Source organism: Suricata suricatta, chromosome 7, assembly GCF_006229205.1.
Source record: "Suricata suricatta isolate VVHF042 chromosome 7, meerkat_22Aug2017_6uvM2_HiC, whole genome shotgun sequence".
Taxonomy (NCBI): Eukaryota; Metazoa; Chordata; class Mammalia; order Carnivora; family Herpestidae; genus Suricata; species Suricata suricatta.
This window is the reverse complement of record NC_043706.1, coordinates 11,431,743-11,455,925: the sequence shown is the minus strand read 5'-3', so window position 1 is coordinate 11,455,925 and position 24,183 is coordinate 11,431,743. Positions and strand designations below refer to the sequence as shown.

General features: G+C 47.4%; 1 protein-coding gene across 1 annotated transcript in view; it reads right to left on the bottom strand.

Annotated features, from left to right (window-relative positions):
• KIF13A (kinesin family member 13A) overlaps window positions 1–24,183 on the bottom strand; it is a 201,719-nt gene that overhangs the window by 15,826 nt on the left and 161,710 nt on the right. Inside the window, exons 19-33 of the mRNA XM_029943130.1 lie at window positions 22,674–22,835; window positions 21,802–21,975; window positions 19,426–19,577; window positions 16,409–16,541; window positions 16,058–16,204; window positions 12,888–12,926; window positions 11,180–11,279; window positions 9,063–9,189; window positions 6,462–6,517; window positions 4,431–4,555; window positions 3,998–4,174; window positions 3,213–3,305; window positions 2,729–2,881; window positions 1,228–1,305; window positions 599–646 (exon numbers count right to left, since the gene is read on the bottom strand). Of these exons, the coding sequence (XP_029798990.1) occupies window positions 599–646; window positions 1,228–1,305; window positions 2,729–2,881; window positions 3,213–3,305; window positions 3,998–4,174; window positions 4,431–4,555; window positions 6,462–6,517; window positions 9,063–9,189; window positions 11,180–11,279; window positions 12,888–12,926; window positions 16,058–16,204; window positions 16,409–16,541; window positions 19,426–19,577; window positions 21,802–21,975; window positions 22,674–22,835 (1,764 nt within the window). The remainder of the gene's footprint in view (window positions 1–598; window positions 647–1,227; window positions 1,306–2,728; window positions 2,882–3,212; window positions 3,306–3,997; window positions 4,175–4,430; window positions 4,556–6,461; window positions 6,518–9,062; window positions 9,190–11,179; window positions 11,280–12,887; window positions 12,927–16,057; window positions 16,205–16,408; window positions 16,542–19,425; window positions 19,578–21,801; window positions 21,976–22,673; window positions 22,836–24,183) is intronic.

Here is a 24,183-nt window from a genome sequence, read left to right as displayed (position 1 = left end):
CAAACTAGGTGGGACAGTTACTCTTCTACATATGCCTGGGATTTAAACGTATCAAACTGGCCTAAGATATTGGTAAACGAGAGAGAGAGAACGTTTGTGTGTCATATAAGCTTATTTAATCTCATTTCAACTTCACAGGAGATTATGCAGCTAACGACTGGACTGTAAACTTCCCGTAATGACGCTTATAGGCTTTGTATCGCTCGGTCCCTGGCACAGGGACACATATACAATATACGTTCCAAGAAATATTTGCTGAGTTAGGTGATGTTCTAATAGGTCCCTAATTTTAAATTCCTAATTTTCCCTACTTGAAATAACTTTGATTTTGCTAGGGTAAATATAATACCTCCTTCAAGCACTGAGTTAGACCCATGAACACATATTTTCGGTTATGTGTAGTGTCACCCTGTGTAGAAAATGTGCTAAGTTACAATGGCACACTGAGTGCATAGCAATGTCACATCAACTATTTGAACTTGGAAATGGACATGTGGAGATAATAATCTGAGTAAGATTGGGATAGGAAATCCTGAGATTTTACCCTAAATTTTCAGACTTAGATTCTGCTAATAATCTAGCTGTGTTGAGTACACACCTTATCATCTTCATCAAAGCCTGAAAGGTCTGGTCGGCTGGAGGAGACCTGTAAGAGATGAGTGGTTTTGTCAATGTAGTTTAAATGTTTGACATGTCCTTCCTTCCCATGACCGTGTTCCCTGCACTAGAAGCAGTCTCTGTCAACTGGACGTTCCAGATGAACTGGTTGAGGAAGAGAATCCAGGGATCAGAGGGGACACCGGGCACTAAGGAGTGTCCAGGTGAAGGTGCCAGCGCCCTGTCCCGCTGATGGGCAGTGCAGTAGAATCCACCAGGACAGCTCGAACAGGACATAGAAACAGACTCACAAGTGGCACCTGGGATTTGTAGCTGACTCTACCACCCTTAAACCAACTACGTGCATTCATGTCTCAAGAAACTTCTTTTAAGGACAAAACTTTATCACAAGAAATCCGTAAGACCCCACTAAAGGCTCAGTCATGTGACTGTAACCATGCTCTCCGGTGTGGTTCCGTAGGGGGAGGACAGGCTTGGTGCTACGGGATGCCCGCACCAGGGCACACCTATCGCCATCCGCAAACCCCGACTCCAGATCCCCTGACACGCCGTCCCCCACCCTCGGACCCACAGTCGGGACACAACAGAGCCTGGGCAGGGTGCGCTCACATTGTGAACATTTGGTGTGCTCAGGCTCCTCCGGAGATGCCGAGCTTTTGTGGACAGGGCTTCTTTGACCGTGACCGCCTGTAAAAATTCAAGATAGCATTCATTCTTTTCCTTTTGACGATAAAACTAACACAGGCTTAGTGTGGACTGTTTGGAAAATACAGATACACATCGTTTCGACCCCACACCCCCTCCCAAATTTACCAGAGCTGGAGTCTTTATTGTACCCCACTAATTTCACTTTCCTTAACCTGCCAAAAGCCTTTTTCATAAACAAAACCTAGAAAACTACTAAACTAATTTATGTTGTGAATAGTTTACATAGGTAAGCAGAGAGAACGTAGAAGTACCCCTGGCTACAGATGTCATTTGCAAAACCGCAGTCAACTTGTATACTGTTTGTGTTTTATTCATGCAGCAACTTTGGTGGGTCTCTCACTAAAAGAGGAATTTTCTGACAGATCCAAATCTTAGTACTTCTGTTGCTCACAAGGCACTTTCCATTAATTTCTTTCTTTTTTTTAAATGTTTTTTTATTTATTATTGAGACAGAGAGAAACAGATCATGAGCAGCGGAGGGTCAGAGAGAGGGAGACACAGAATCCAAAGGTTTCTGTCAGCACAGAGCCCAATACGGGGCTTGAACCCATGAACCATGATATTGTGACCTGAGCCGAAGTTGGCCGCTTAAATGACTGAGCCACCCAGGCGCCCCTACCATTAATTTCAATTATTGCCTCCATGGATGACAATTCCTGTCTTAGAGTCCTACTACCTAGGCTACATCTACCTGAATGTCCTGCTGTGGTTGGAGAAGTTAACCTGGATCCCAAAATTAGGGAGATCATTAGTAATAGCTTGTGGTTAAGCCTATGGACTTTGGAATCAAGCCTTCCAGGTTTACAACTCACTTGCTGGCTGTGTAGCCCAGGGCAGGTGAGCTGACTACTGTGGCCTCAGTTTTCTCACTTCCCAAAGAGGATGGTGACAGTGTTTACTTCCCTCATAGAGTGATCTTGAAGATTAAAGTCTATTTAAATCATGTAGGCACAGTGCTTCCAGAGAAGATATTTAATAAAGTATAGGCATATTTTAATTTTCGGTAATACTATTTTGTTTAAGTAACTACGTTGTCTTTTTATTTAATGTGTATTCATTTCGGAGAGATAGAGAGAGGCAGAGCATGAGTGAGGGAGGGGCAGCGAGAGAGGAAGACACAGAATCCAAAGCAGGCTCCAGGCTCTGAGCTGAAGGCACAGAGCCCGACGCGGGGCCCAAACTGACCGCGAGATCATGACCTGAGCCGAAGTTGGACGCTTAACTGACTGAGCCACCCAGGTGCCCCTCAAAGTAACTGCTTTGTCTAATAAGACTGCTACTCAAGTCTTCCTTCTCTCACAGGTTCAGAGGGAAGGCGCTTGGCAAATAAGTTCATCCCTGTCCACGTGGAGGGGGAAGGCTGGCGATCTGGTCCTTCGGTCCTGTTACTGCTGATACTTGCCTGCCGGAGCCGCTCGAGGCTCAGAATGTTCTCCACCTGCAGCACGCCGCGCGTGTACTTCTCAATGTAGGTCTCCCCGTCTGAAGTGCCTTCGTTTTCACTCCTGGCTGCCATGAGAGCCAGGGTTTCCCGGTCCTCAATCTCCTCTGTTGCCTGAAGCGACAAGGCAGAAACAACGCTTTTATGTGAATCATCTTTTTATCCAAACTGTGGTGAGAAAGTGATTTTGACGTTCTAAGAATTAACATATTCTCCAATACCCGTCTTCCTACATTCCTTCCCTTCCATCCTTCCTCCCTCCCTCCCTTCCCTCCCTTTCATACGCTTCCTGCCCAAATGCAGAGCTCAATGCAACACCCAATGAGGGGTTTGAACTCACAACCCTGAACTGAAGTCAAGAGTCAGATGCTTAATCGAGTGAGCCACCCAGGTACCCTTCCAATACTTGTATTTTGATATTTCTAAAGAGTAACAGGTATTTTACCTTTGGTATGTTGGATACTAATTCATAGGTGACACCACAGGAATAAAGTATATTCTTCAACGATATCCTCCTCTTCAAACTCTGGGTGAAACTCTGCCAGGAAAGGAAAACTGAACTAAGCGATACGAAGTGCTATGTATGTTATTCAGCCTTTGACAGACTGCAGAAGCATTCTCAAGGCCTACATTTTTGATGCACGTACAATATCCAAAAAACAGATCCCAAAACTCCTCGTCTCTGATCCTGAAGGACAACAGTGTCTGGCTGTCATTTGGGGATCAGATAACAGAATCTGCAGCCCGGCCAGGGATTTGGGGGGTTGCTCTTCTTCCCCATGGGCAGCCTTGCTTTTGATCTCAATAGGCCTGAATCAACCTGTCGTCCCCCCACAGGCAGAACAAAACACCTCTGGGTGCCAGCACCTCTGGGTGAGACCTGGGGAAGCAGCAGGGACTTATTGCCAGCCTGCTGCTTGTCCTGTTTTGTCACTAACCTGCTGGGATTTGTCACTTAACCTATTTCGAACACTGAAATGTCCTTGCCCTTCTGCCTGCTAGGATGCTGCGTCTCAAGTCGGCCAAGGCAGAAAGCCCTCTGGTGGGTGACATTTACCTGTGCTCTCTTTCTGCCCCATTAGGTTGGGTCAACGAGAATCAGACTGCAACTCGGCTAGTATGGGAAGACCTGGCACGTCCACTGTGTCGGCACCAAAAACCCTACTCTGTGACAGGAGGACGGGACGTCAAGCTCATGAGCGCGACAGTAGGATCAGGCCCCATTTCTACCTGTTTGTTGTAAATGTTGGCTGCGATCCGTTTTCGTAATACTAACTCCATGGCGGCCGGGTGGCTGAGCTGCACTGTGGTTTTCACTATGAGGTAAATCCTCTCGTTCTGTGGCGTCACCCGATTCAGGTGAACCGAATCGTGCACGGAGGAGTCCCAAGAGGCCGTGGCGGACACCTAAGGACGGGGCGGCAGGGGGAGGCGGGAAAAGGCACAGCTCAGGGGCGCACCTGTACTTCACGGACGGAAAGAAATGCAGTCGCACTGGGTCATGCACGCTCCTCCTCACCTTTCCTGAGTGACAACACACATTCTACCTTTTCAAGCTCCCCAGTCCTCTCCCCCGGGCAGACCTCAGCGGCTTCACGAGGGGAGGGGCCCTTGGGCTGGGCACTAACCAGAAGCCCACGGACAGGCCCACGGGGCCGGTTACCTCCTCATCGCTGTGCTTTATGATGGGCAGGTAGAAGAACTGGCTGCCGTGCTCCTTGGGCAGGATGGAGTTCACGCCGGACGCGTGGGGGCCCACGAGCTGCTCGTTGGCACTGAGGTCATCCGCTGACCATAATCCAGGGCACAGAAACGAAGTGGAAGGAGAAGTCATTTTTTAAGCAAGCGCCGACATTTTCTAAATGTGCTTTCCATGGATGGCGTTTGCACATAACACTTTCATTTTTGTCTTTCCATCCTCACCTCACAGTGGAAACAGAGACTCTGAAACTCACAGTTGTTGAATCCAACAACTAGGAGAGCCAAAGGTCCCCTGTGAGTCACTGATAAAAGGGACAAATGTATCCCATAGGCAGACCCAGGAGCAAATATTTTCCCTACAAAAACACACCTGAGACTTTGCTTTCTGATGTCAATCCCTTGTGCAGCCTGGGCTCAGGCTTGTGTCCTACTTACATAGCTCACACACGATTAGAGATTGGAACAGTTAAATTCGCAATTTAGAATCAAAATTCTGGGGTGCCTGGGTGGCTCAGTCAGTTAAGTGTCCAGCTTCGGCTCAGGTCATGATCTCATGGTTCGTGGGTTCGAGGCCCACATCAGGCTCTGTGCTGACAGCTCAGAGCCTGGAGCCTGCTTCAGATTCTGTGTCTCCCTCTCTCTCTGACCCTCCCCTGCCCGTGCTGTCTCTCTCTGTCTCTCAAAAATAAATAAATAAATAAATATTAGAATCAAAATTTTGTGGGGCGCCTGGATGGCTCAGCTGGTTTAGTGTCTGACTCTTGATTCTGGTTCAGGTAATGATTTCACGGTTCATGAGTTCGAGCCCTCGTTGGGCTCTGCACTGGTGTTGTGGAACCTGCTTGGGATTCTCTCTCTCTCTCTCTCTCTCTCTCTCTCTCTCTCTCTGCGCCTTTCCCACTTGCATTCTCTCTCAAAATAAATAAACTTAAAAAAAAAAAAAAAGAATCCAAGTTCTGAGCGCTTGAGGGAATATGAGGACCATCTTCTCCCATGCCCTACGCCAGATTCACCCTTCTCGAATTCCTGTAAGTGGTCATCTGACCTTTGCTCTTTCCCCTCCAAGAAGAGAACTCACCATGTCATGAGGCACACAGTTTACTTCCAGACTTCAAAAAATAAAGCAAACTCTTCATATGAAAAGCCAAAGTCAACCTTCCTGAGTCTTCCCTCCAAAAAAGAGGTTGCCAGGCTGTGTTTTGAGATTCTGGGGCCCGTGTCGGAAAGCCTACTTGAGCCTACCTATCCCCTCCTCGTGGCAACCTTCCTTTATCTTCTACAATTGGGGATCCATTTAAGACTGTATTCTGAAAATGGATTTTACTGCTAAAATACTTTGAGAACCATCGTTCTTGGTTCACACAGGCTTGGTCTAATCGCCATAGTGAAGAACAACCTTCAATGCAAGGTTATAGTGTAATCGTGTTCTGACAGCACCACTGCTGAGGGTGGGGAGCTAATGGCCCAGGTCGGAAATGCAGATTTGTAGGCCCTCGCAAAGCTTAAAAATTCTGAATCTCTGTGGATGATTACTTTCTCAGGTAACGCCTATGTCCATTAAAGTCTCTAAACCATAAATGTTTCAATGTGTTTTTTTTTTTTTTTTTTGAAGTAGGGCTCCTGCTCAGAGCAGAGCCCAGTGTGGGGCCCAACACACGGCTTGAACTTGAGAGCCTGAGATCATGACCTGAGCTGGACCAAGATTTAGACGCTTAACTGACTGAACCACCTGGGTGCCTCAGTTTTGACACTTTAATGCGTAGTTCTTAGTCTCTTGGTACTCTCTTTTTAAGATTAAATTATCCACTCCTCTCTAGGGTAACTAGTGATGCTGTATGTCCAAGTTCATGCATTTGGTTGGACTAGGAATGCCACCTAGACACAGCACACGAGCGATTAGAAATACGATTCAAGGATCCCAGACAGGTGGGTCTGTATAGATTACACACCTCAATTAAATAGGAGAACCCCTAAAGCATGGGTGGTTACTTACCATTCAAATCGAGGAAGAGGACCGGGATGTGGGTCTCCATTCCAGGCGGCGGAATCCTAAATTCAACGACAAAGTTCAATCATAACAAAATCTGTCTTTTGCATCTTGTTAGATAAGCACACACCACAAAAACACAGAAGTGGAGGAGAACCGCTGTGGAGATAGAGTCTATTAATGAAATATTTTCACATTTCTTGACGTCCCTGTCAACACAAATCATGAGAATTATGTGACTCCCATAAAGAACTACCAGTGAAACAAAGATTCTTTGAAGTCTTTCTAGAAATAATTCTAGTGATGGGAAAAAAGGGGAGGCATGCTGTTAAGAATGGAGATGGGAAGGGCGCCTGGGTGGCTCAGTCAGTTAAGCGTCAGACTTCGATCAGGTCATGATCTCAAGGTTCCTGAGTTCAAGACCTGCATGGGGCTCTGTGCTCACAGCTCAGAGCCTGGAGCCCGCTTCGGATTCTGTGTCTCCCTTGTATGTACCCTCTCTCTCTCTCTCTCTTAAAAATAAACATAAAAAACAAAAAAAGTGGAGATAGGGGACGGGATCAGAACCCAGAAAAAGTAAACAATAAATACAACATTGTAAAGGCTCAAAGAAGGAGAGAATGAAAGACATATAAAAGGCTCAAAAGAGGGACACCTGGCCGGCTCAGTTAACTGTTGACTTTGGCTTAGCTCATGATCTTGCTGTTCATGAGTTCGAGCTCTGCATCGGGCTCTCTACTGTCAGTGCAGAGCCCGCTTTGGATCCTCTGTCCCCCTTTCCCTCTCTCTCTGCCCCTCCCCTGCTCACTCTCTATCTTTCTCTGTCCCTCTCAAAATAAATAAACTTAAAACGGTCTAAAAAGACAGGGAAAGACATAAAAGACCAAAGCAGTCAGTGTTTTATCAAAAACTGGCCCGTGTGCACCTGCGTCACCTAGTGGAGGGGTCTCTTAAAGTGAAAAATCCTGGGCCCATCCTTTCTCCTGAGAACCAGAAGACTCAGGGACAGGACCCCGGACTCCACATTGTACAGAAAGTCGAGATGCTCTGAAGTTTGGAAATGACTCGAATGCAGGTGACTGGGGTGCGGGGAAGGACTGTCTAGACAAGGCCTCAGGAAGCAGAGCAACACCGGGAAGGAGGTGTCTGTCTATTAAGAGGTGGCTGGCAGACAGATTGCGTGGGGGCCCCGCAGGATTCCAGTAGAGCAGAAGGCTGTGCGGGGAGAAACAGCACATTACAAATTATGTGCCAGCAGATTCGGATTTTCTGGTCTCATGATACCATCAAATCCATTATACTTCTATTTGTCATTACAGACACAAAGAATATCACTGATGTTTTGACACTTACCCTAAAGACACAATCTAGACATGTATACTCTCTGTTCAAAAGCAATCTGATATCTACTAAATGCCTAGCACATATTCTTTTTTTTTTAATGTTTATTTTTTTATTTTTGAGAGAGAGCACAAGCAGGGTAGAGGCAGAGAGAGAGATGTTTGGGGGACCGAGGATCAGAAGTGGGCTGCACTGACAGCACAGGGCCTGATGAGGGGCTTGAACTCACGAACCGTGAGATCATACCTGAGTCAAAGTTGAACACTTAACCAACTAAGCCACCCAGGTGGCCCTAGGACATATTCTTTTCTTTTTTTAATTAAAAAAATTTTTTCTTTTACACTTTATTTATTTTTGAGAGAGAGTGCATGAGTGGGGTCGGGGCAGAGAGAAAGGGGAGAGAGAATCCCAAGCAGGCTCTGCACCATCAGCATGGAGCCCAATGCAGCAGGGCTCAAACTCACAAAATGTGAGATCACGACCTGAGCCCAAACCAAGAGTCGGACGCTTAACCGACTGAGCCACCCAGGTACCCCCTGCCTCCCCGCCGCAGAACATACTCTTGCAAAAAGAATGAGAACAAGATTAAGAAGCTGCAGGAGTTGCCATTTAATGAATGGGCACTTGGACAAGGTATTTTTAATATATTATTTCTAATTCCTACAACAGTACCCAAACAGGGAGGTCCATTAATAGATTAGAAATAAAGGCTCAGAGAAGATAAGGAAACTGAATACTCAAAGAGCTGCAGCTGGAACTCAGTCCAGACCTACTGGATGGCAGAGCCTAGGATGCCATGCTTTCTTACGAGCATCGGGATGGATCGACCAAGTGACTGATCACTGCTATTCAGCGCTCAGGAGCTGACTCTATGTCAGTGACCACACAGAGCAGGCGTAAGGGGGATGAGAAAATAGATGTTCTCCCCTCTCCAAGTAGACTCTGGAATTTTAAGCCCGACTAAGAGAATTTCTGGAGATCCGGAAACCATGCCCAAGCTGCTCATGTGGAGAAACTGGGACACGTGGTGTTTGGTTCTGGGCCAGGTAATACTCACTCCCCAGCTTCCTGGCAGAGGAAGGGGCTGCAGCGGGGGAGGAGAGAAGGGACGCGGCAGAAGTGATGGGTGCTCCCTGCCTGGGTGGCTCCTGTCACTTTGCATTCACTGTGACAGCCCTGGAAAGGCAGTCACATGAACCTGGTGCTGCCGGCCACACCATCCTGTCAGGCCTGGGGGGGCGGGGTGGGGGAAAGGACAGCACTTACCAGTGAGCGGGCGCCCCGGGGACCCCGCTGCCCGGCGCGGGCACCAGCACAGCGTTTCTCTCCTCCGTCAGCCCCACCCACTGCTCCACAAGCCGGGCCTCCCGCTCCACATCGTCCTCCGTCTTCTCTGCAGGACAAAGTGAGGGATTGGTGCCAAGGTGGGGGGGGAGGGGCAGGAAGACAATTTTCAAGCTTATTGTTATTTTTAAAAAATGCCTGTTTATTTTTGAGAGACAGAATCCCAAGCAGGCTCCGCACTTCAGTGCAGAGTCCGACACAGGGCTTGAACTCCCAAACTGTGAGATCATGACCTGAGCTGAAATTGGATGCTCAACAGACTGAGCTGCCCAGGCGTCCCGACAATTTCCAAATTTAAAATAAATAGGTTTTCACTTGGTAACATGCCCCAAGTGGCTTAAACATCCATGATGTCCCACATAAGGACGTGAGGCTTGGAGGCTCCAGCCTGAGCACCCAGACAAGCTCTGAGGGGCCAGGACGCTCCCCTGATGGACAATCAGGAAGGAACATGGCAAGGGCCATGGACCAGGGATGAGAACACAGGTTGTTTTTCCTGGTTCTGTACTTGGGGGAAGTTGTCCATAGGAGTCTGGGCTTCCAAATGAGTCAAATAGAGACAATACAAGTTATGTCTACTGCACACGCTTCCTGGAAGGACCCAACGAGATGACGGATGTGACACCTCCTTATGAAACTATATACCACTCACAGAGGACTGAGAGCCACCGCCTACTGCCCTCTGTATAACTAACCGTACCATCCTTCATGCTGGTCAGGAAAGAGGCTGTATTTGAAGTCCTTGGAGTCATGAATCAACTCTGCAGCTACATATGCATGGTCAAAGCGAGTTGACATTAGCAGGCTGAGCTCATCCAGAAACTGGCACCAATAATGTTGAGCCAAGGGGCGCCTGGGTGGCTCAGTCAGTTAAGCATTCAACTTTGGCTCAGGTCATGATCTCACAGTTTGTAGGTTCAAGCCCTGGATCGAGCTCTGTGCTGAGGGCTCAGAGCCTGGAGCCTGCTTTGGATTCTGTGTCTCCCTCTCCTCTCCCTCTCCTCTGCTCGCATTCTCTGTCTCTCCCAATCCCCACTCTGTCTCAAAATCAGAGGCGCCTGGGTGGCTCAGGTAGTTACATGCCCGACTTCAGCTCAGGTCATGATCTCGTGGTTCATGAGCTCAAGCCCTGCGTCAGGCTCTGTGCTGGCAGCCCAGAGCCTGGATGGAGCCTGGTTCCGATTTTGTTTTCTTCTTTCTCCGCCCCTCCCCCACTCATGCTCTGTCTCTCAAAAATAAGTTAAAAATGTTAAAAAGATTTTTAAAATAAATAAATAAACATTTAAAATGCTGAGCCAAGATGTTTTACTGAGGGGGAGTTTTTGCTAACTTATATCTGAAATGGATTAACATTCATAATGTGTCCTTTGGTACAGAACCAACCACAGTGAGGATCGTAAAGTCAAGACGAGAGACTAAGGGTTTTAAGATCACACTTCTACCCAGGAACCCAAGTGGCTGTGGCCACTATAAGCAAACTGGGTCCCTGGAGCTGGCGGCACTGGGTGGACCAGCTTTAGGCCAGCCTGCACCAGCTGAGCACATGAAGTCACCCAATAGGAGCTGGGCGCTGACCTGCCAATGGTTGTGGTTTCAGAAGTGACCCTCTAGCTGCCATCAGTCCTGGTTCTGAGCCCGGAACACCTCACAATGAGGTGTCAGTACTGGCTGCATTTGCATTCACCAAAACAAAATCTGAGTTTGTTTATTTTTCAATTATTACTTTATTTAGTAATCTGTACACCCGGTGAGGGGCTCACACTCACCACCCTGATATCAAGAGTCGCACAGTCCACCGACTGAGCCAGCCAGGCGGCCCGGGACAAAATTTGAGTGTAATATTTAATGTCACAGCTCACTTAGAGTTTTGTGAACGCTTATGACTTTCAAATTCAATACTGTACAAAATGATTCACTCACATCTATAACCGTCACAAGGTCAAAACACTACGATATCATTGGCTGAGGGGAGAAAACAACCCGTGGCCACTGTCTAGATGTGAAAAAGCCACTCCCAGGCAAGGTTTAGCCTCACGTACCTTTTTTATTGCTGACTTTTTTAATCTGTTCATCTAAGTATTCTCGTCGTTTGATGAGGGCGTCGGACCATCTCTCTCTCACAGAGTTTAAGTCTTCTTCCTGACATCGGGGAAGGAAAACACCTTCCTGTAGAGCGCACAAACACTATTTCTTTTTTTTAACAAAGATGTGTATATGGATCAGGAAAGCTTTCATTAGGAAAGGCCATTGAACATCGCTGTGTGATTAATATGCAAAAAAGCAAAGAGCCCTCAGAAACACGGCATGCTGATGGAGGAACCCGTTGCTCAGAAATCAGAGCCCCTGGATTTCCAGAAGGATAATTATACTTAAAAGCAAGAGAAGCTCAAGCTACGCCAGCTGTTGGGATGATTCTTTTATAGGGTGTGTGTATGTGTGTGTGTTTAAATCGGAGCTACTCATTTGATGGATGTATGATTCCAGACAGAAAGACACCACGAACAAAGTCCAAACCATGTAACAGCAAATGGAATGGGAAAAACACAGATATCTTCAAAGTTCATAGTTCAAGGGCCTCATGACATGTATTTTCTGAAATGCAAAGAAGGGATGAGCAGAGAACCTTTCAAACTTGCTGCAAACACTTCACCTCGGACCACTGCCATGAGGCTAACCAGAAATCTCCCATGCAGACGCCCAACATGCACCAGCCATGCTTTAAGGACTCCCGGAAGCAGCCGTTGCACTTCCCCATGAACAACGTGGCAGGAAGCGCGCAGACAGCGGCAGCACGTTAGTTAATAGCATCGCTGAGGTCCAAGGGGATACTGGTATTTCCCCTCAAAGTCTGTTTTTGGTTGCTGGTTTGTTTTCTTTCTTTGTAGAGTTCTGAGGGCAAGAAACCCACCAATTCGACTCAAAATGCTCTCTGACTTGCCTGATTCCAGTCTAACCCTAGAGACATGACAGGAAGAGTAGACACAGAGGACCTCTGCAGCTTTACCTGCAAGGCACCCACAATTTACACACAGGAGGGCACACTGGGAACACTATGCAGAGCCACCACAAGGACTGGGGACCCACCATGAGGACTGGGGACTGAATCGGACAACCTCATTCTTGACCTGCTGACTGGCCTGTTACTCTCATGCCAAGTTCCAGGACAGCAGACCAGCCACTGCTGACTGGGGACAAGTTCAGAGGTACAGTGTCTCCCCCCTTAACTTCCAGAAGAAAAAGCTGAGGTTTAAATTCTCTAAGCTATGGATAATTAAGCTTGGCCCTAATGAACGAGGAAAACTGGCAAAACAAAACTAAACCACGTGCAGAAAATGTTTTTCGATTTCCTATCCAGCAAGAGGCTTTTAAACCAAAACGGCATGACTGGACAATACTACTCTCTTGGAGGTAAGGAGCTGAGTGCGGCTTTGCATAGAGAAGACAAGACTCTACTTAAAGATGAATGGGTAAGTGTACACGGTGTAAAGTCATTAACTTCACGCAGCCATGATGGGCTTGCTTCGGAAGTCTTCACAGGCTCCCTCAGGATAGCACAGCAGCAGTGCCGGCTCTGGTCACACGTTCTGAATGGACAGAGAAATCTAGAGAGAGAGTCCTGTATCCCTGATTACGCCCAAAGCGAGTGAAACACTGCCGTCTTCTTCCTCCTCCCTGCCCTCTGCTTGGCGGACGCCGGCAATTAGCAGTAGCGTGCCCCATGCCACAGATCGACAGCAGCAGAGATACCTGATAACTATCCATATCATCACCATCCTCATCATCTCTCTGGTAGGAAAAAACAAACACAAAGGACATGCATTTTGTTTCTCAAACAGCACACAAATAATTCTTTCAGCATAACACACAGATTACAGGGGACGACACACAGAACACCAACCGGCATAATAAAACATTTACATGAACTACAAGGGAGGTTTAGTGGATTTAATTCACTTGTCTAGAATGATGCACTTGAGTTTGGTTTCTTTTGTTTTTAATAAACAGTCATTTAAAAAACAGAACTCTCTTAGGTATGAATAAGAACCAACGTCACTGGGCCAGGCCTTACTCTACTGTTAACGTGAATGGTGGATATACATGGCTGGGTGGGCTACTGGAGATCCGGACCGGGCTTAGAAAGACAAAATGGCAACACTAGACTCTACTGCTCAGCCGCGCTGTTTAGCCATGAGGCAGGCGGGTCCTGAGGGACGAAATGATTTAGCCCAAGGATAAATCTGCCAAATGGTGGCAGAGTCAGGACTGGGTGCCAAGCTGCTAATTTCCCCACCCAGTGCCCTTTCCCTGCCCCGCACCACATGTTCCGAGGAGGTGAAAGCCCACGGGGAGCCCAAGGCCATTCGCAGAGAAGGTTCTGCACTCTTCGATTGCAGCTAGAGCACAGCCCGCCATGTTGAATAGACGGTCCACTGTTACCCACTATGAATACACTGGCATCACCCCAATCAGTTGAGAAAAACCAGAACTCTCCTAAAGCCAACAGTTTACAGTAATTGCATAAAGTAATAATTTTGTTTATGAGGTTACTCAAATAGGAACCTTTGGTCAATTGATGACCCCTATTTTATCGGTCATGACTTAGGATGCAGATTCAGTGTTTTATCTCAGATCAGAGATTTATTAAGCTACAAAACTTTACTACAGACCGGGATCTCAGAGAACTATTAGGTCTACTTCATCATTCTGGAGAGGACAGAAAAGGAAGTGGAGGTCTGTGTTACTCAACAAGGTGGCCAGGAAGGCTAAGCTAGACTTAAGAATCCAGATCCCGGGGTGCCTGGGTGGCTCAGTTCGTTAAGCGTCCGGCTTCAGCTCAGGTCATGATCTCATGGTTCATGGGTTTGAGCCCCGTGTTGGGCTCTGAACTGACAGCTCAGAGCCTGGAGCCTGCTTCAAATTCTGTGTGTGTGTCTCTCTCTGACCCTCCCCTGCTCGTGCTGTTTCTCTCTGTCTCTCAAAAATAAATAAAAGACATTAAAAAAAAAAAGAATCCAGATACCCCCCTCCAGGCCAGTGACCTTTCTACCAGGTGGCCCGAGGGAGGGACTGAGCTGGGACTGGAATCCACACAACCCGGTTTCTACCCCACACGAGGACAAGTCTGGGGGAGAAGCCTCCCCTCACAAAGCAGATGGTCCTCATGCCTTCTTTCACACTCCCGTGGCTCTGAGAATCAGGGGCAATTTTGGCCTGGGAGAGGGAAGGCAGTGTCTCACAGGGCTATGCCTTCCTTAAGGCCTAGTCGTCCAGGCCAATGTTCCTTTTACATTTTATTTTATATTTTCATTTTTTTATAAGGAGGTTTTTAAAAGTTTATTTATTTTTGAGGGAGAGAGAGAGAGAAAGAGAGACAGAAAGAGAGAGCAAGGGAGGGGCACAGAGGATCTGAAGCAGGCTGTGCACTGACAGTGTAGAACCCGGCATGGGGTTTAAACCCACAAACCGTGAGATCATGACGTGAGTCGAAATCAAGAGTCAGAAGACTGAGTCACCCAGGTGCCCTGCTAACGTTCCTTTTAGCTCTCAGAGAAGTCTCCACCTGAATGCCAGGGAGCCAAAGGAATCTGAGACGAAAGACAGATCATTCTCAAGAGGGCTTCGGCTTCCACATTTCCTCCTGTTACAACAGGGAGGGCTCCCAGTCCCGTGCAGGGGTGAGGGAGCCGCAGGGAGCGGGTGGGCTCTTCCCGGTCCTGATTCAGACCCAACCTGAGCTGCGGACTGAGTGAGGCACATGCCTTAGGGGACAATTTCCTAATCAGAAAGTTTATTCTCATGGAGTGAGGAAGGTGTGTCTGGCAATAAGAAGATCAGTTCTTAGATGGTCTCATCTTTTACTTTTCATAAATATTTTTAAATTTATTTTATCATTTTTTAATGTTTATTTATTTTTGAGAGATTGAGAGACAGAGTAAAAGTGGGGAAGGAGCAGAGAGAAAGGAAGACACAAAATCGGAACAGGCTCCAGGCTCTGAGCTGTCAGCACAGAGCCTGATGCGGGGCTCGAACTCACGAACTGTGAGATCATGACCTGAGCCGAAGCAGCACTTAACTGACTGAGTCACCCAGGTGCCCCTTAAATTTCTTTTTATTTTTATTTATTTTATTTTAATTTTTTAAATGTTAGTTTATTTTAGAGAGAGAGACAGAGTGTGAGTAGGGGAGGGGCAGAGAGAGGGAGGAAGACACAGAATCTGAAGCAGGCTCCTGACTGAACTGTTAGCATGGTGCCCAGCGCAGGGCTCAAACCTACAAACCGTGAGACCATGACCTGAGCTGAAGTCAGAAGCTTAACCCACTGAGCCACCCAGGTGCCCTTCCTTAAATTTATTTTTAAAAGTAATCTCTATACCCCAAGTGAGGCTTGGCCCAAAGATCAAGAGTTTCAAGCTCCCCCAACAAAGCCAACCATTTCTAATTTTTAAAAATGAGAAAAGATTTAGTAAGAGAGGATTTACTGGACAAAAATGATTGTGAGGACGACTTTTAATTAAAAAAGAAAAAAATAAAAAGAAGGTTTTCAAAGAACTGTTTAATTATGCCAGCGTACGGGGGCATACGCTTGATTTTATCAAGAGGAAAGTGGACCAGGCCAGGCAGCCGTGCCAAATACCCGACATAATAATGGCCAGATATAAAAATAAAATCCACCTAACATAACTGAGTAAGACGGCATTCACATGTGTGTTTATAAAGTTAATATTAATCAACATAAACCCAACACACTAGTTTAAGTCTAGTAAAAAGGCAATGGGTGGAAACGTGAAGGGAAGAGTGTGGATGTAAGGTGAAGACCAGGAGTTCTGTCCCGTGCCTCGAAGGTCTCCATCACGGAGGGCCTCGGCTCTCCATGAGCCAATCTTCGTTAAACACCCCTGCAGCTCTGTTCGTCTTACCTGGTAACTGTCCAGCCCCCTCTGCAGCTTGGTGGACCGGGCGGTGACGCAGCCGATGGACACTGACAAGATGGCTTCGACCATAAGCGGCAGTGTCCCTGAATGCTGTACGGGTTTCACGGTGACCTGCACCCTCCGGGAGTGACCCTGCAGTGGGCAGGGGTGGGATGGGTGGGGCATGACGCAGCAGGGAGCACCAGGAATGAGAACAGGGGCGAGGGATGGAGGAAGAGGATGAAGGAAGGGAGAGGAACAGGGAACACAGAGGCAGAGAATTAGAAGACCCCCAGAAATAGTGCGGTACGAGCGGGACAGAAAGGACACGGGACACAGACAAAGACAAGCTGGTACCTGTCTGAGCTGGAAGATGCCCCCCGTGTTGACATCCTTGGCCTGGTGGAGTTCCACCGCGGCGTACTCCCCAAGCTCGTTCAGTTCCAGGATGGAGATCCACATTTCTACTCTGCGGGTTACCTCGTTCCACCTGCAGAACCACATTCCATCGGACAGCGGTGTCACTGCCCAGCGACATTCCAGGTAACAGGAAAGAGTCACCATCCACTGAGCACTTACCCCGTGCTATGTATGTCACATACGTTTTCTTTTTTCTTTATTTATTTATTTTAGGGGAGAGAGTGTGGGAAGGGGCAGAGAGAGGGGGAGGGGAGAGAATCACAATCAGGCTCCTTGATGTTAGCACAGAGCCCGATGCAGGGCTTGATCCCACGAACTGTGGTATCATGACCTGAGCCAAAATCAAGAGTTGGATGCTTAACTGATTGAGCCACCCAGGTGCCCCTGTCATGTAGATTTTCTTATTTAACTCTCAAAATAAACCCTATGCCAAAGGTCCTTTTGATTTATTTTATTGAGGTGTAACTTCCTTTCAGTGAAATGTCTAGATCTCGAGCACAGAGTTTGATGAATTGTGACAAATCCACACACTTGCGTAGCGACCCCACCATCTGCCTGGGTGTGGGAAGCAGCAGCGAGGATCCAGTAAGGAGAGCGTGATCGAGCAAAGCTCTCGTGCCCTTGGAACCCTTGCGGCTGATCCAGTTCCTCAGAGGTTAATTCACTTGAGTTAAGATGTTATTGCACCAATGTCCTTCAAGCTTCTTGAGCTACGATGTTATTGTACAAATGTCCTTCACGCTTTGGCACTCTTATAATAATAAGAAGAGGGTGTAAAGTTCCCAGGAAAATGTTCTAACAACTGTGAGAACAGAAAAAGTTTTGTCTAGAACAAACCTTCTCTTAGTTGTGGCTGTTTGTATAAAACTACTTGCATGCGAGAAATAAAGCGGCAATATGGGCACCGCTCCTGTAGTCCCTCCCGTGCCATCCTTTGACTCTCTCTTCTTTTCCTCATTCCCTTACCCTCACGTCCTTGCTTCTGAGCACCTGCGCGCGCACTGGGCAAGTTTGCTCAGGCCCCTTCCCATCCAATCCCCACAGCATCCTGCAGCAGCCACTGAACCACAGATGGGTTCTGCTTGTTCTAGAAATTCAGAAAAATGGGATCAAAATAGGTACTCTTTGGTACCTGGCTTCTTTGGTTCAGCAATCATTTTTGTGATTCATTCAAATGGGTATCCATGGTCCTGTTCCTTGTAATTAGGGTTGAGTGATATTCTATCACATGGCTCACTGGTTTAGCAAACATTCTTAAACATTTGGGTTGGTGACAGTTGGGGGATATTAGGAGAAGAAGTGCCATGAAATCTGTTTACAGACTTCCATTTTCATTTTCTTGGGGAAATACCTAGGATGGACTGTTGGGTCACAGAAGAGGCCAAGGGTCGACTTTACAAGAAGGCATCCTCCTGGGCAAGATGGCGGCACAAATTTTCAAGAAGAGGAAGTCTATCACCAATGGGATCTTCAAAGCTGAAGTGAATGAGTCTGTCACTCGGGAGCTGGCAGGCGATGGCTACTCTGGAGCTGAGGTACAGGTTACACGAGCCAGACCACCGGACGCACAATGTGCTTGGTGAACAGGGCCGGCAGATCGGCATCAGGAGAGGTCTGGCTTCCCCGATGGCAGTATAGAGCTTTATGCTGAAATGGCAGCCATGAGAGGTCTCTGTGCTGTTGCCCAGGCAGAGTCTCTGTGTCCCAGCTCCTAGGAGGCCCTGCTATGTGGAGGGCCTGTCATGGTGTGTACTGATTCATCGTGGAGAGTGGGGCCAAAGAACGGTGAGGTGACGGCATCTAGGAAACTCTGAGGACAGAGGGCTATGTCCACGAAGTGTGTGGATGGCTTGATGATTCTCAGGGAAGGCGCTGTCAGCTGCTACGGTGACACTGCTGTGTGCCACACTGCATGGACAGGGTGTGCTGGGCACCAAAGTGAGGCTCACGCTTCCCTGGGACCCACACGATGAGACTGGCCCCCAGCAAAGTGTGGACCCCAGCGGTGAGATCCTGCTCACCGCCTCCTCTCAGAGCAGCGGGAAGCCGGAGCGGCTGGCCACGCTGCAGCTCGTACCCAGACCACAGGGTCTCCTTGGTGCTGGACCTGGCATCGGACCCGGCATCTAGATATTGTTCTATGAAGACTTACAAATTCTTCTAAAAAAGGGGGGGGGGGCGGGAGAAGGAAAATACCCTTCTGCCTTTTTCCTACAAACTTTACAGTTTTATCTTTCACATTTAAGGTTCTGATCCATCTCAAGATAAGTTTTGTGTAGGGACACCTGGGTGGCTCAGTCGGTTAAGCCTCCGACGTCGGCTCAGGTCAGATCTCATGTTCGTGGGTTTGAGCCCCACGTCAGGCTCTGTGCTGACAGCTAGCTCAGAGCCTGGAGCGTGCTTCTAGTTCTGTGTCTCCTCTCTCTGCCCCTCCCCCTCTCATGCTCTGTCTCTCTCTGTATCAAAAATAAATAAAACATTAAAAAAAAGATAAGTTTTGTATATTGTGTGAAGCTAAAAGGTCAAGGCTATTTTTTTTGTTGTTGTTGCTGCTTTAGTTTATTTATTTATTTTGAGAAAGAGAGCATCAGCAGGGTTAGGGTAGAGAGAAAAGGAGAGAGAGAACCCCAAGCAGGCTTCTGATGTGGGGCTTGAACTCATGAGCCATGAGATCATGACTTGAGCTGAAGCTGAAATCAGGAGTCGGATGCTTAGCCAAACGTGCCACCCAGGCGCCTGCAAGGCTGGTTTTACTTCCCCAGGCAGGTACGCAGCCGTTTTAGTCCTGTTTCTCAGAAAGATCTGCCTTTCCCCGAATCGAAGGTCTTCAATGCCTGCTAGTCCCTTTTATCGTTCCCATTTCACAAAGGAGGACACCGGCCTACAGATCCCCGCTCTTAACCTCTGTGCCAGCACCAGCCTTGCCCTGGCACCCCACTCAGCCAAGCACAAACCTGTCGTGCAACGTTCTTGTCTTTGCGTGAAGAGAGTCGACTTCCCAGACGGAGCTGCCGTTCCCAGCGCAGCGGTGGCCCCACACCTCGATGGCCAGGGCTCCATCTGACAGGAACTCCAGGAGCTCTTCTGTCACGGTCACCACGTAGTCCTGGGATACGTGGGAGTAAGGAAAGAGCGACAAGAATCACGCATAAAGCAACCGGTGAAATTTCCGTTTTACCTTTCAGCTATATAGAGATTCGCTTTGGAGGCTGTCAGTCTGATCCCAACTTTAAAACCACCTGTGCAGTTTTTCAAGACCCAGAACATTAGTTCTGGAAGGGACAGGAAGAAGTGACTTAATGCAGTTTCTTTCTGTAGTCAATGCGGACACTGAAGAAAGCACCCTGTCCCAGGTCACAGAGCTTGTGAGGTACAGAAGCGAATCCGTGCTCCCTTGTGCCGGATTCATTCTGGGTTCCAAAGGACCACTGGACCCCCTGCTGCCGTAGACTAATCAGCACATCATAAAAAAAGAATGTCTGATTGCTCCTTGCTATGGCTTGGGAGACTAAGAACAGAATTAAATTTCGTATGATTATCTTCATGGTTCTGTGCTCCTGCTCTGAAACTCTCCCGCTTCAACTCCTCATCATAAACGCAGACAGGAGCGTGCGGGCATGAATGCTGAGTGGGCGGCGAGGCGGGTCACCCTGCATGCAGCAGTCGGCAAGGGACCAAGCCACGCTTCTTTCTAGCAACATCCTAGTGAAATCTCAGGTGGAGACAACCCTGTGGCTCGAGTTTCTAGAAAGACCTGTGCTATATCGACTAAAAGTTCTACTGTTTACCTTCTTACCTAGTTTATTTGGAAACAGTCAGAATTTTAGAAGGAAAACAAACTAATGATCAATTATACAATCTACACTTTTTTTTTCAAATATAGGTGTTCGTTCTTTCTTTTCTTCTTTTTTTCTTTTTAAGAGAGAGAGAGATAGAGAGAGAGATAGAGAGAGACAGAGCATGCGAGTGAGGGAGGGGCAGGATAGAGAGAGAGAGAGAGAGAGAGAGCAAGAATCCCATCAGGCTCCACGCTCACCGTGGACCTCGATTCACAGCTCGATTCCATGACCCTGGCATCATGACCTGGGCTGAAATCAACAGTCAGATGCTCAAGTGACTGAGCCACTCAGCTGCTCCAATCTACACATTTTATTGATGAAAAAAACCCCAGGGTCACACAGTGAATCCAAGGTCCCTGAGATTAGTGTTTATCAAGCCCGCTGTCAACCAGAATGTATTTAAAATTCAGGTTTCTACACGAACAGCTTTGTGGATCTAAAGAAAGATGGGGAATATTTAAGAGTACTCAGACAAAAGTAACAAAAAAATAATTAATATGGATTTTCAGAAACAGACGTGGCTGAATACAGGTGGGGAAAGAAAAGTGGACCATTTATTTTCAGAAAATGAAAGACTTGACAGTCTTTACTTATGTGCAATTTGATAGGTGTAGAACCAGAAAGAAAACGCACAATTTCCAAAGGAAGGGGTTTGTAGTATTTGTTAAGGATTGTGCAAGGAAAAACAAAATTACACAGAAGAGAGTCTGTCTGTCAAAAACAACCTGTTGGCAGGCTGATGTGAAAGGCGCGACGGGCAGCCAATGGTCACAAGATGGGGCCAACCAAGAGGCACCAAAAACTGACTTGTCCATTTACATGTTCTTTAAAAACTCACATGCCACATCGGAATGCTATGCTTAAAATGCTACCATTAAAAAAACAAAAACAAAAACAAAAACAAAAGGCTATCCTACATTCAAAATAGGTACAGCAACTTGCATGTTAAGAAGTTCACATATATTAAAATAATAAGGTGGGAGGTGCCTGGGTGGCTCAGTTGGTAAAGTGTCTGACTCTTAATCTCAGCTCAGGTCTTGATATCTGGGTTGTGAGTTCAAGCCCTGCATTGGGCTCTATGCTGGGTGTGAAGCCTACGTAAAAAAATAAATAAAACAAAACAAAATTAAATTAAAAGGTGCAAGTCTGCAACATGTATAACATGACCACATTTTTTTATAAAACACTTTTTAAAGAAGTTATGCGTGCATGATGGTTAAGAGAGTGTACCTATGCCCATTTATCACAATGTGTACAAACTGTCCACTGGCCGTTACACCTCTCGGGTACAAGATTTCAGGTAGAGGCCTTTCAGATTTTATTTTAAATACATTTAAAGTAGTTGAATTTGTAATGAAGTACATTTTGAGGTTAAAAAGTCCAAGACACATATTACATTTATTAGACATTCTTATGGGGAATCTTCTAAGTTCTGAACTGCACCCAAGTCCGCTGCCTTCCGTGCAGCACACTTCATGATGGCACCCGTACCTTACAGTGAGAGAAGGTCACGGTGTACTGGGCATCCCTGGACTGGGGCGAAGGGACCTCGGGGTCCACCACGGGGGCAGCCACTGTAGACTCGCACTGGTCCCAGAAAGTGTATTGACAGAAGACAAAATTTGAGAGGCTTAAGGGCAGCCCAGTTGCCTCTTTAATTTTTACCTGAAGAGATATAAAAAAATGCAACATAATTCCCATTAAGAAACATTAAACTGCATTGCTTCAAATTTAAGAGCCAGTGGTGAACTCCATAAATCAGTTATCCGTTTGACATCTGGAAATATCCAGCACCTTTCACTAAGGGTCCCACCTACAACGAATCTGTACCAGGGAACCAGAACTACCGCACGCAACCTGGCAACAAACACGCACGTCTCTACCATTTTCCTAGCGACTGAGATTCTGATTCAACCTTACTGGAAAAGCAGGATTCATTAGCCAACATATACCCCCTGCATGCCAAATACACATGGACTTTTATCTGTTAATATATTTTTAAGTTTATTTATTTATGTGGGGGCGGGGGCACCGAGGGAGAGAGAGAATCCCAGACAGGTCGGAGCTGTCAGCACAGAGCCTGATGCAGGGCTCAATCCCACCAACCATGAGGTCATGAACTGAGCTGAAACTGAGAGCCGGGTGCTTAACAGTCTGAGTCACCCACAGGTGCCCCCAATACACATGGACTTTTGACATTTCATCAAGTGTCACCAGAAAGTGTGCTATACTTCTGGAAAAAGTGCTGCCTGCTGTTGTATTTACAGTTAGAAAGGTCAATGTTCACTATGCTCTATGAGAACCAGAGCCGTGTGGACGAGCGAGGTCATTCCGCTGCACCCGCCCACCCCGTCGGCCCTCACCCGGCAGGTCAGCTTCTTGACTCGGTGAACCGTCTCCCCGCCGATGTCCGTGACCTCGAGGCTCCCGCCTTCGCTGGAGTTCTCGGAGGAGTCGTCCTCCACCACGCGCTCCGGGACGGCCCCTGTGATTCGCATGACTTCCACGTGGAGGCGCCCTGCAACCTGCGGCATGAGGCGGAGCGCCTGCGGGTTACTCGGCATCCTGTGGGCCACCGACCTTGGACGGAGAGTGCCGCCACCTCGGGAGGAGCGGCCCCTCCGCTACTGCCACGGGAAACTCACCCCCTGTAATCACCCTGCTGACTCTGAGCCAAGTTTGCCTCTCCGCCATCTGCCTTCTGGAGTCACCTTCTTTCTTATCCTTTACAGGCAGCCCACGAGTAAAGGCCGCTATCACATTCTACCCAGAGTCGTCTGTTTCTCATGTTGGTATATGCATTCATCTGATCAAATCCCTGCCCCGTGGGAATACGAGACAAGGTACAGACACACAGGCCATTGTTCTGGGATAACTTCACCCAGGAATCGACTGCGTGTCACCAACTGTGCTACTAAGCACTGCATTTACGGCAGCAAGCCAGAAGACGTGGCCACCAGGCTCCAGGGGCGTCTGCTCTCTTGAAGAGGTAGGTACCTCACAGCGGAGCTGGGGCAGGGAGCCCCATCCCAGGAGGAACCACAAAGGCTTACAATTTCCTCAACATCCTGGTGGTGCTCTGGATAGGGGCTAGTTTAGCGGTGCCTGTCTTACAGCTGTTTGCACAGACCTGAATTAAAGGGCAAGAATCATCCTGCAGTTTGCACTCTCCGAGTGCTAAGACTAGGCCAAGTTATGTTTCATGACATAGGTCAAGGTTGCAATGGCTGGAGTGGGGCAGGGGACACGTGTTCTGGCAGCACTGCCACCATCTTAAATCACGAGGCTCCATTGTAGAAGGAGCTTGGACCCAACCACCACATAGCAACTGCCCTGCACCAAGCACCTGTGAGAGATCAGCTAGTGGCTGGTCCAGCGAGACCACCATGGAGGACTCGGTGAGAGGAGGGGGACCGCGGAATGGGAGAAACCAATTCGGGGTAAGGGGGGTTCTCAAGCTTTTTTTCAATATTTTTGGAGAATCTAATACATTTTTATTTGTTTATTTTTTAAGTTTATTTATTGACAACTTGCTCCGAAGTTGTATCTGGTGAAGACCACTTGCGGGCTGAGAAGGAACTCGAAAGTATTACAAAGGTAAGAGATTAAAAGAGAGATGAATGTGGCGACAGAGCAGAATCTGGTTTCCAGAAGATTTCTAATTTAATTAAAACAAAGAAAAAAACTTGTGACCCATAAATTTAAAAAATGTGTTATGATTATCTTTTAAAACCATGATTTAATCTTGAGAGTTTCTGTTGATATTAGTAGAGAAGAAAGAGTATGATCCTGACTATGCACCCTAACTGTGCCTCAAGAGCATAACTTAAATCGGATTCACACACACACACACACACACACACACACACACAC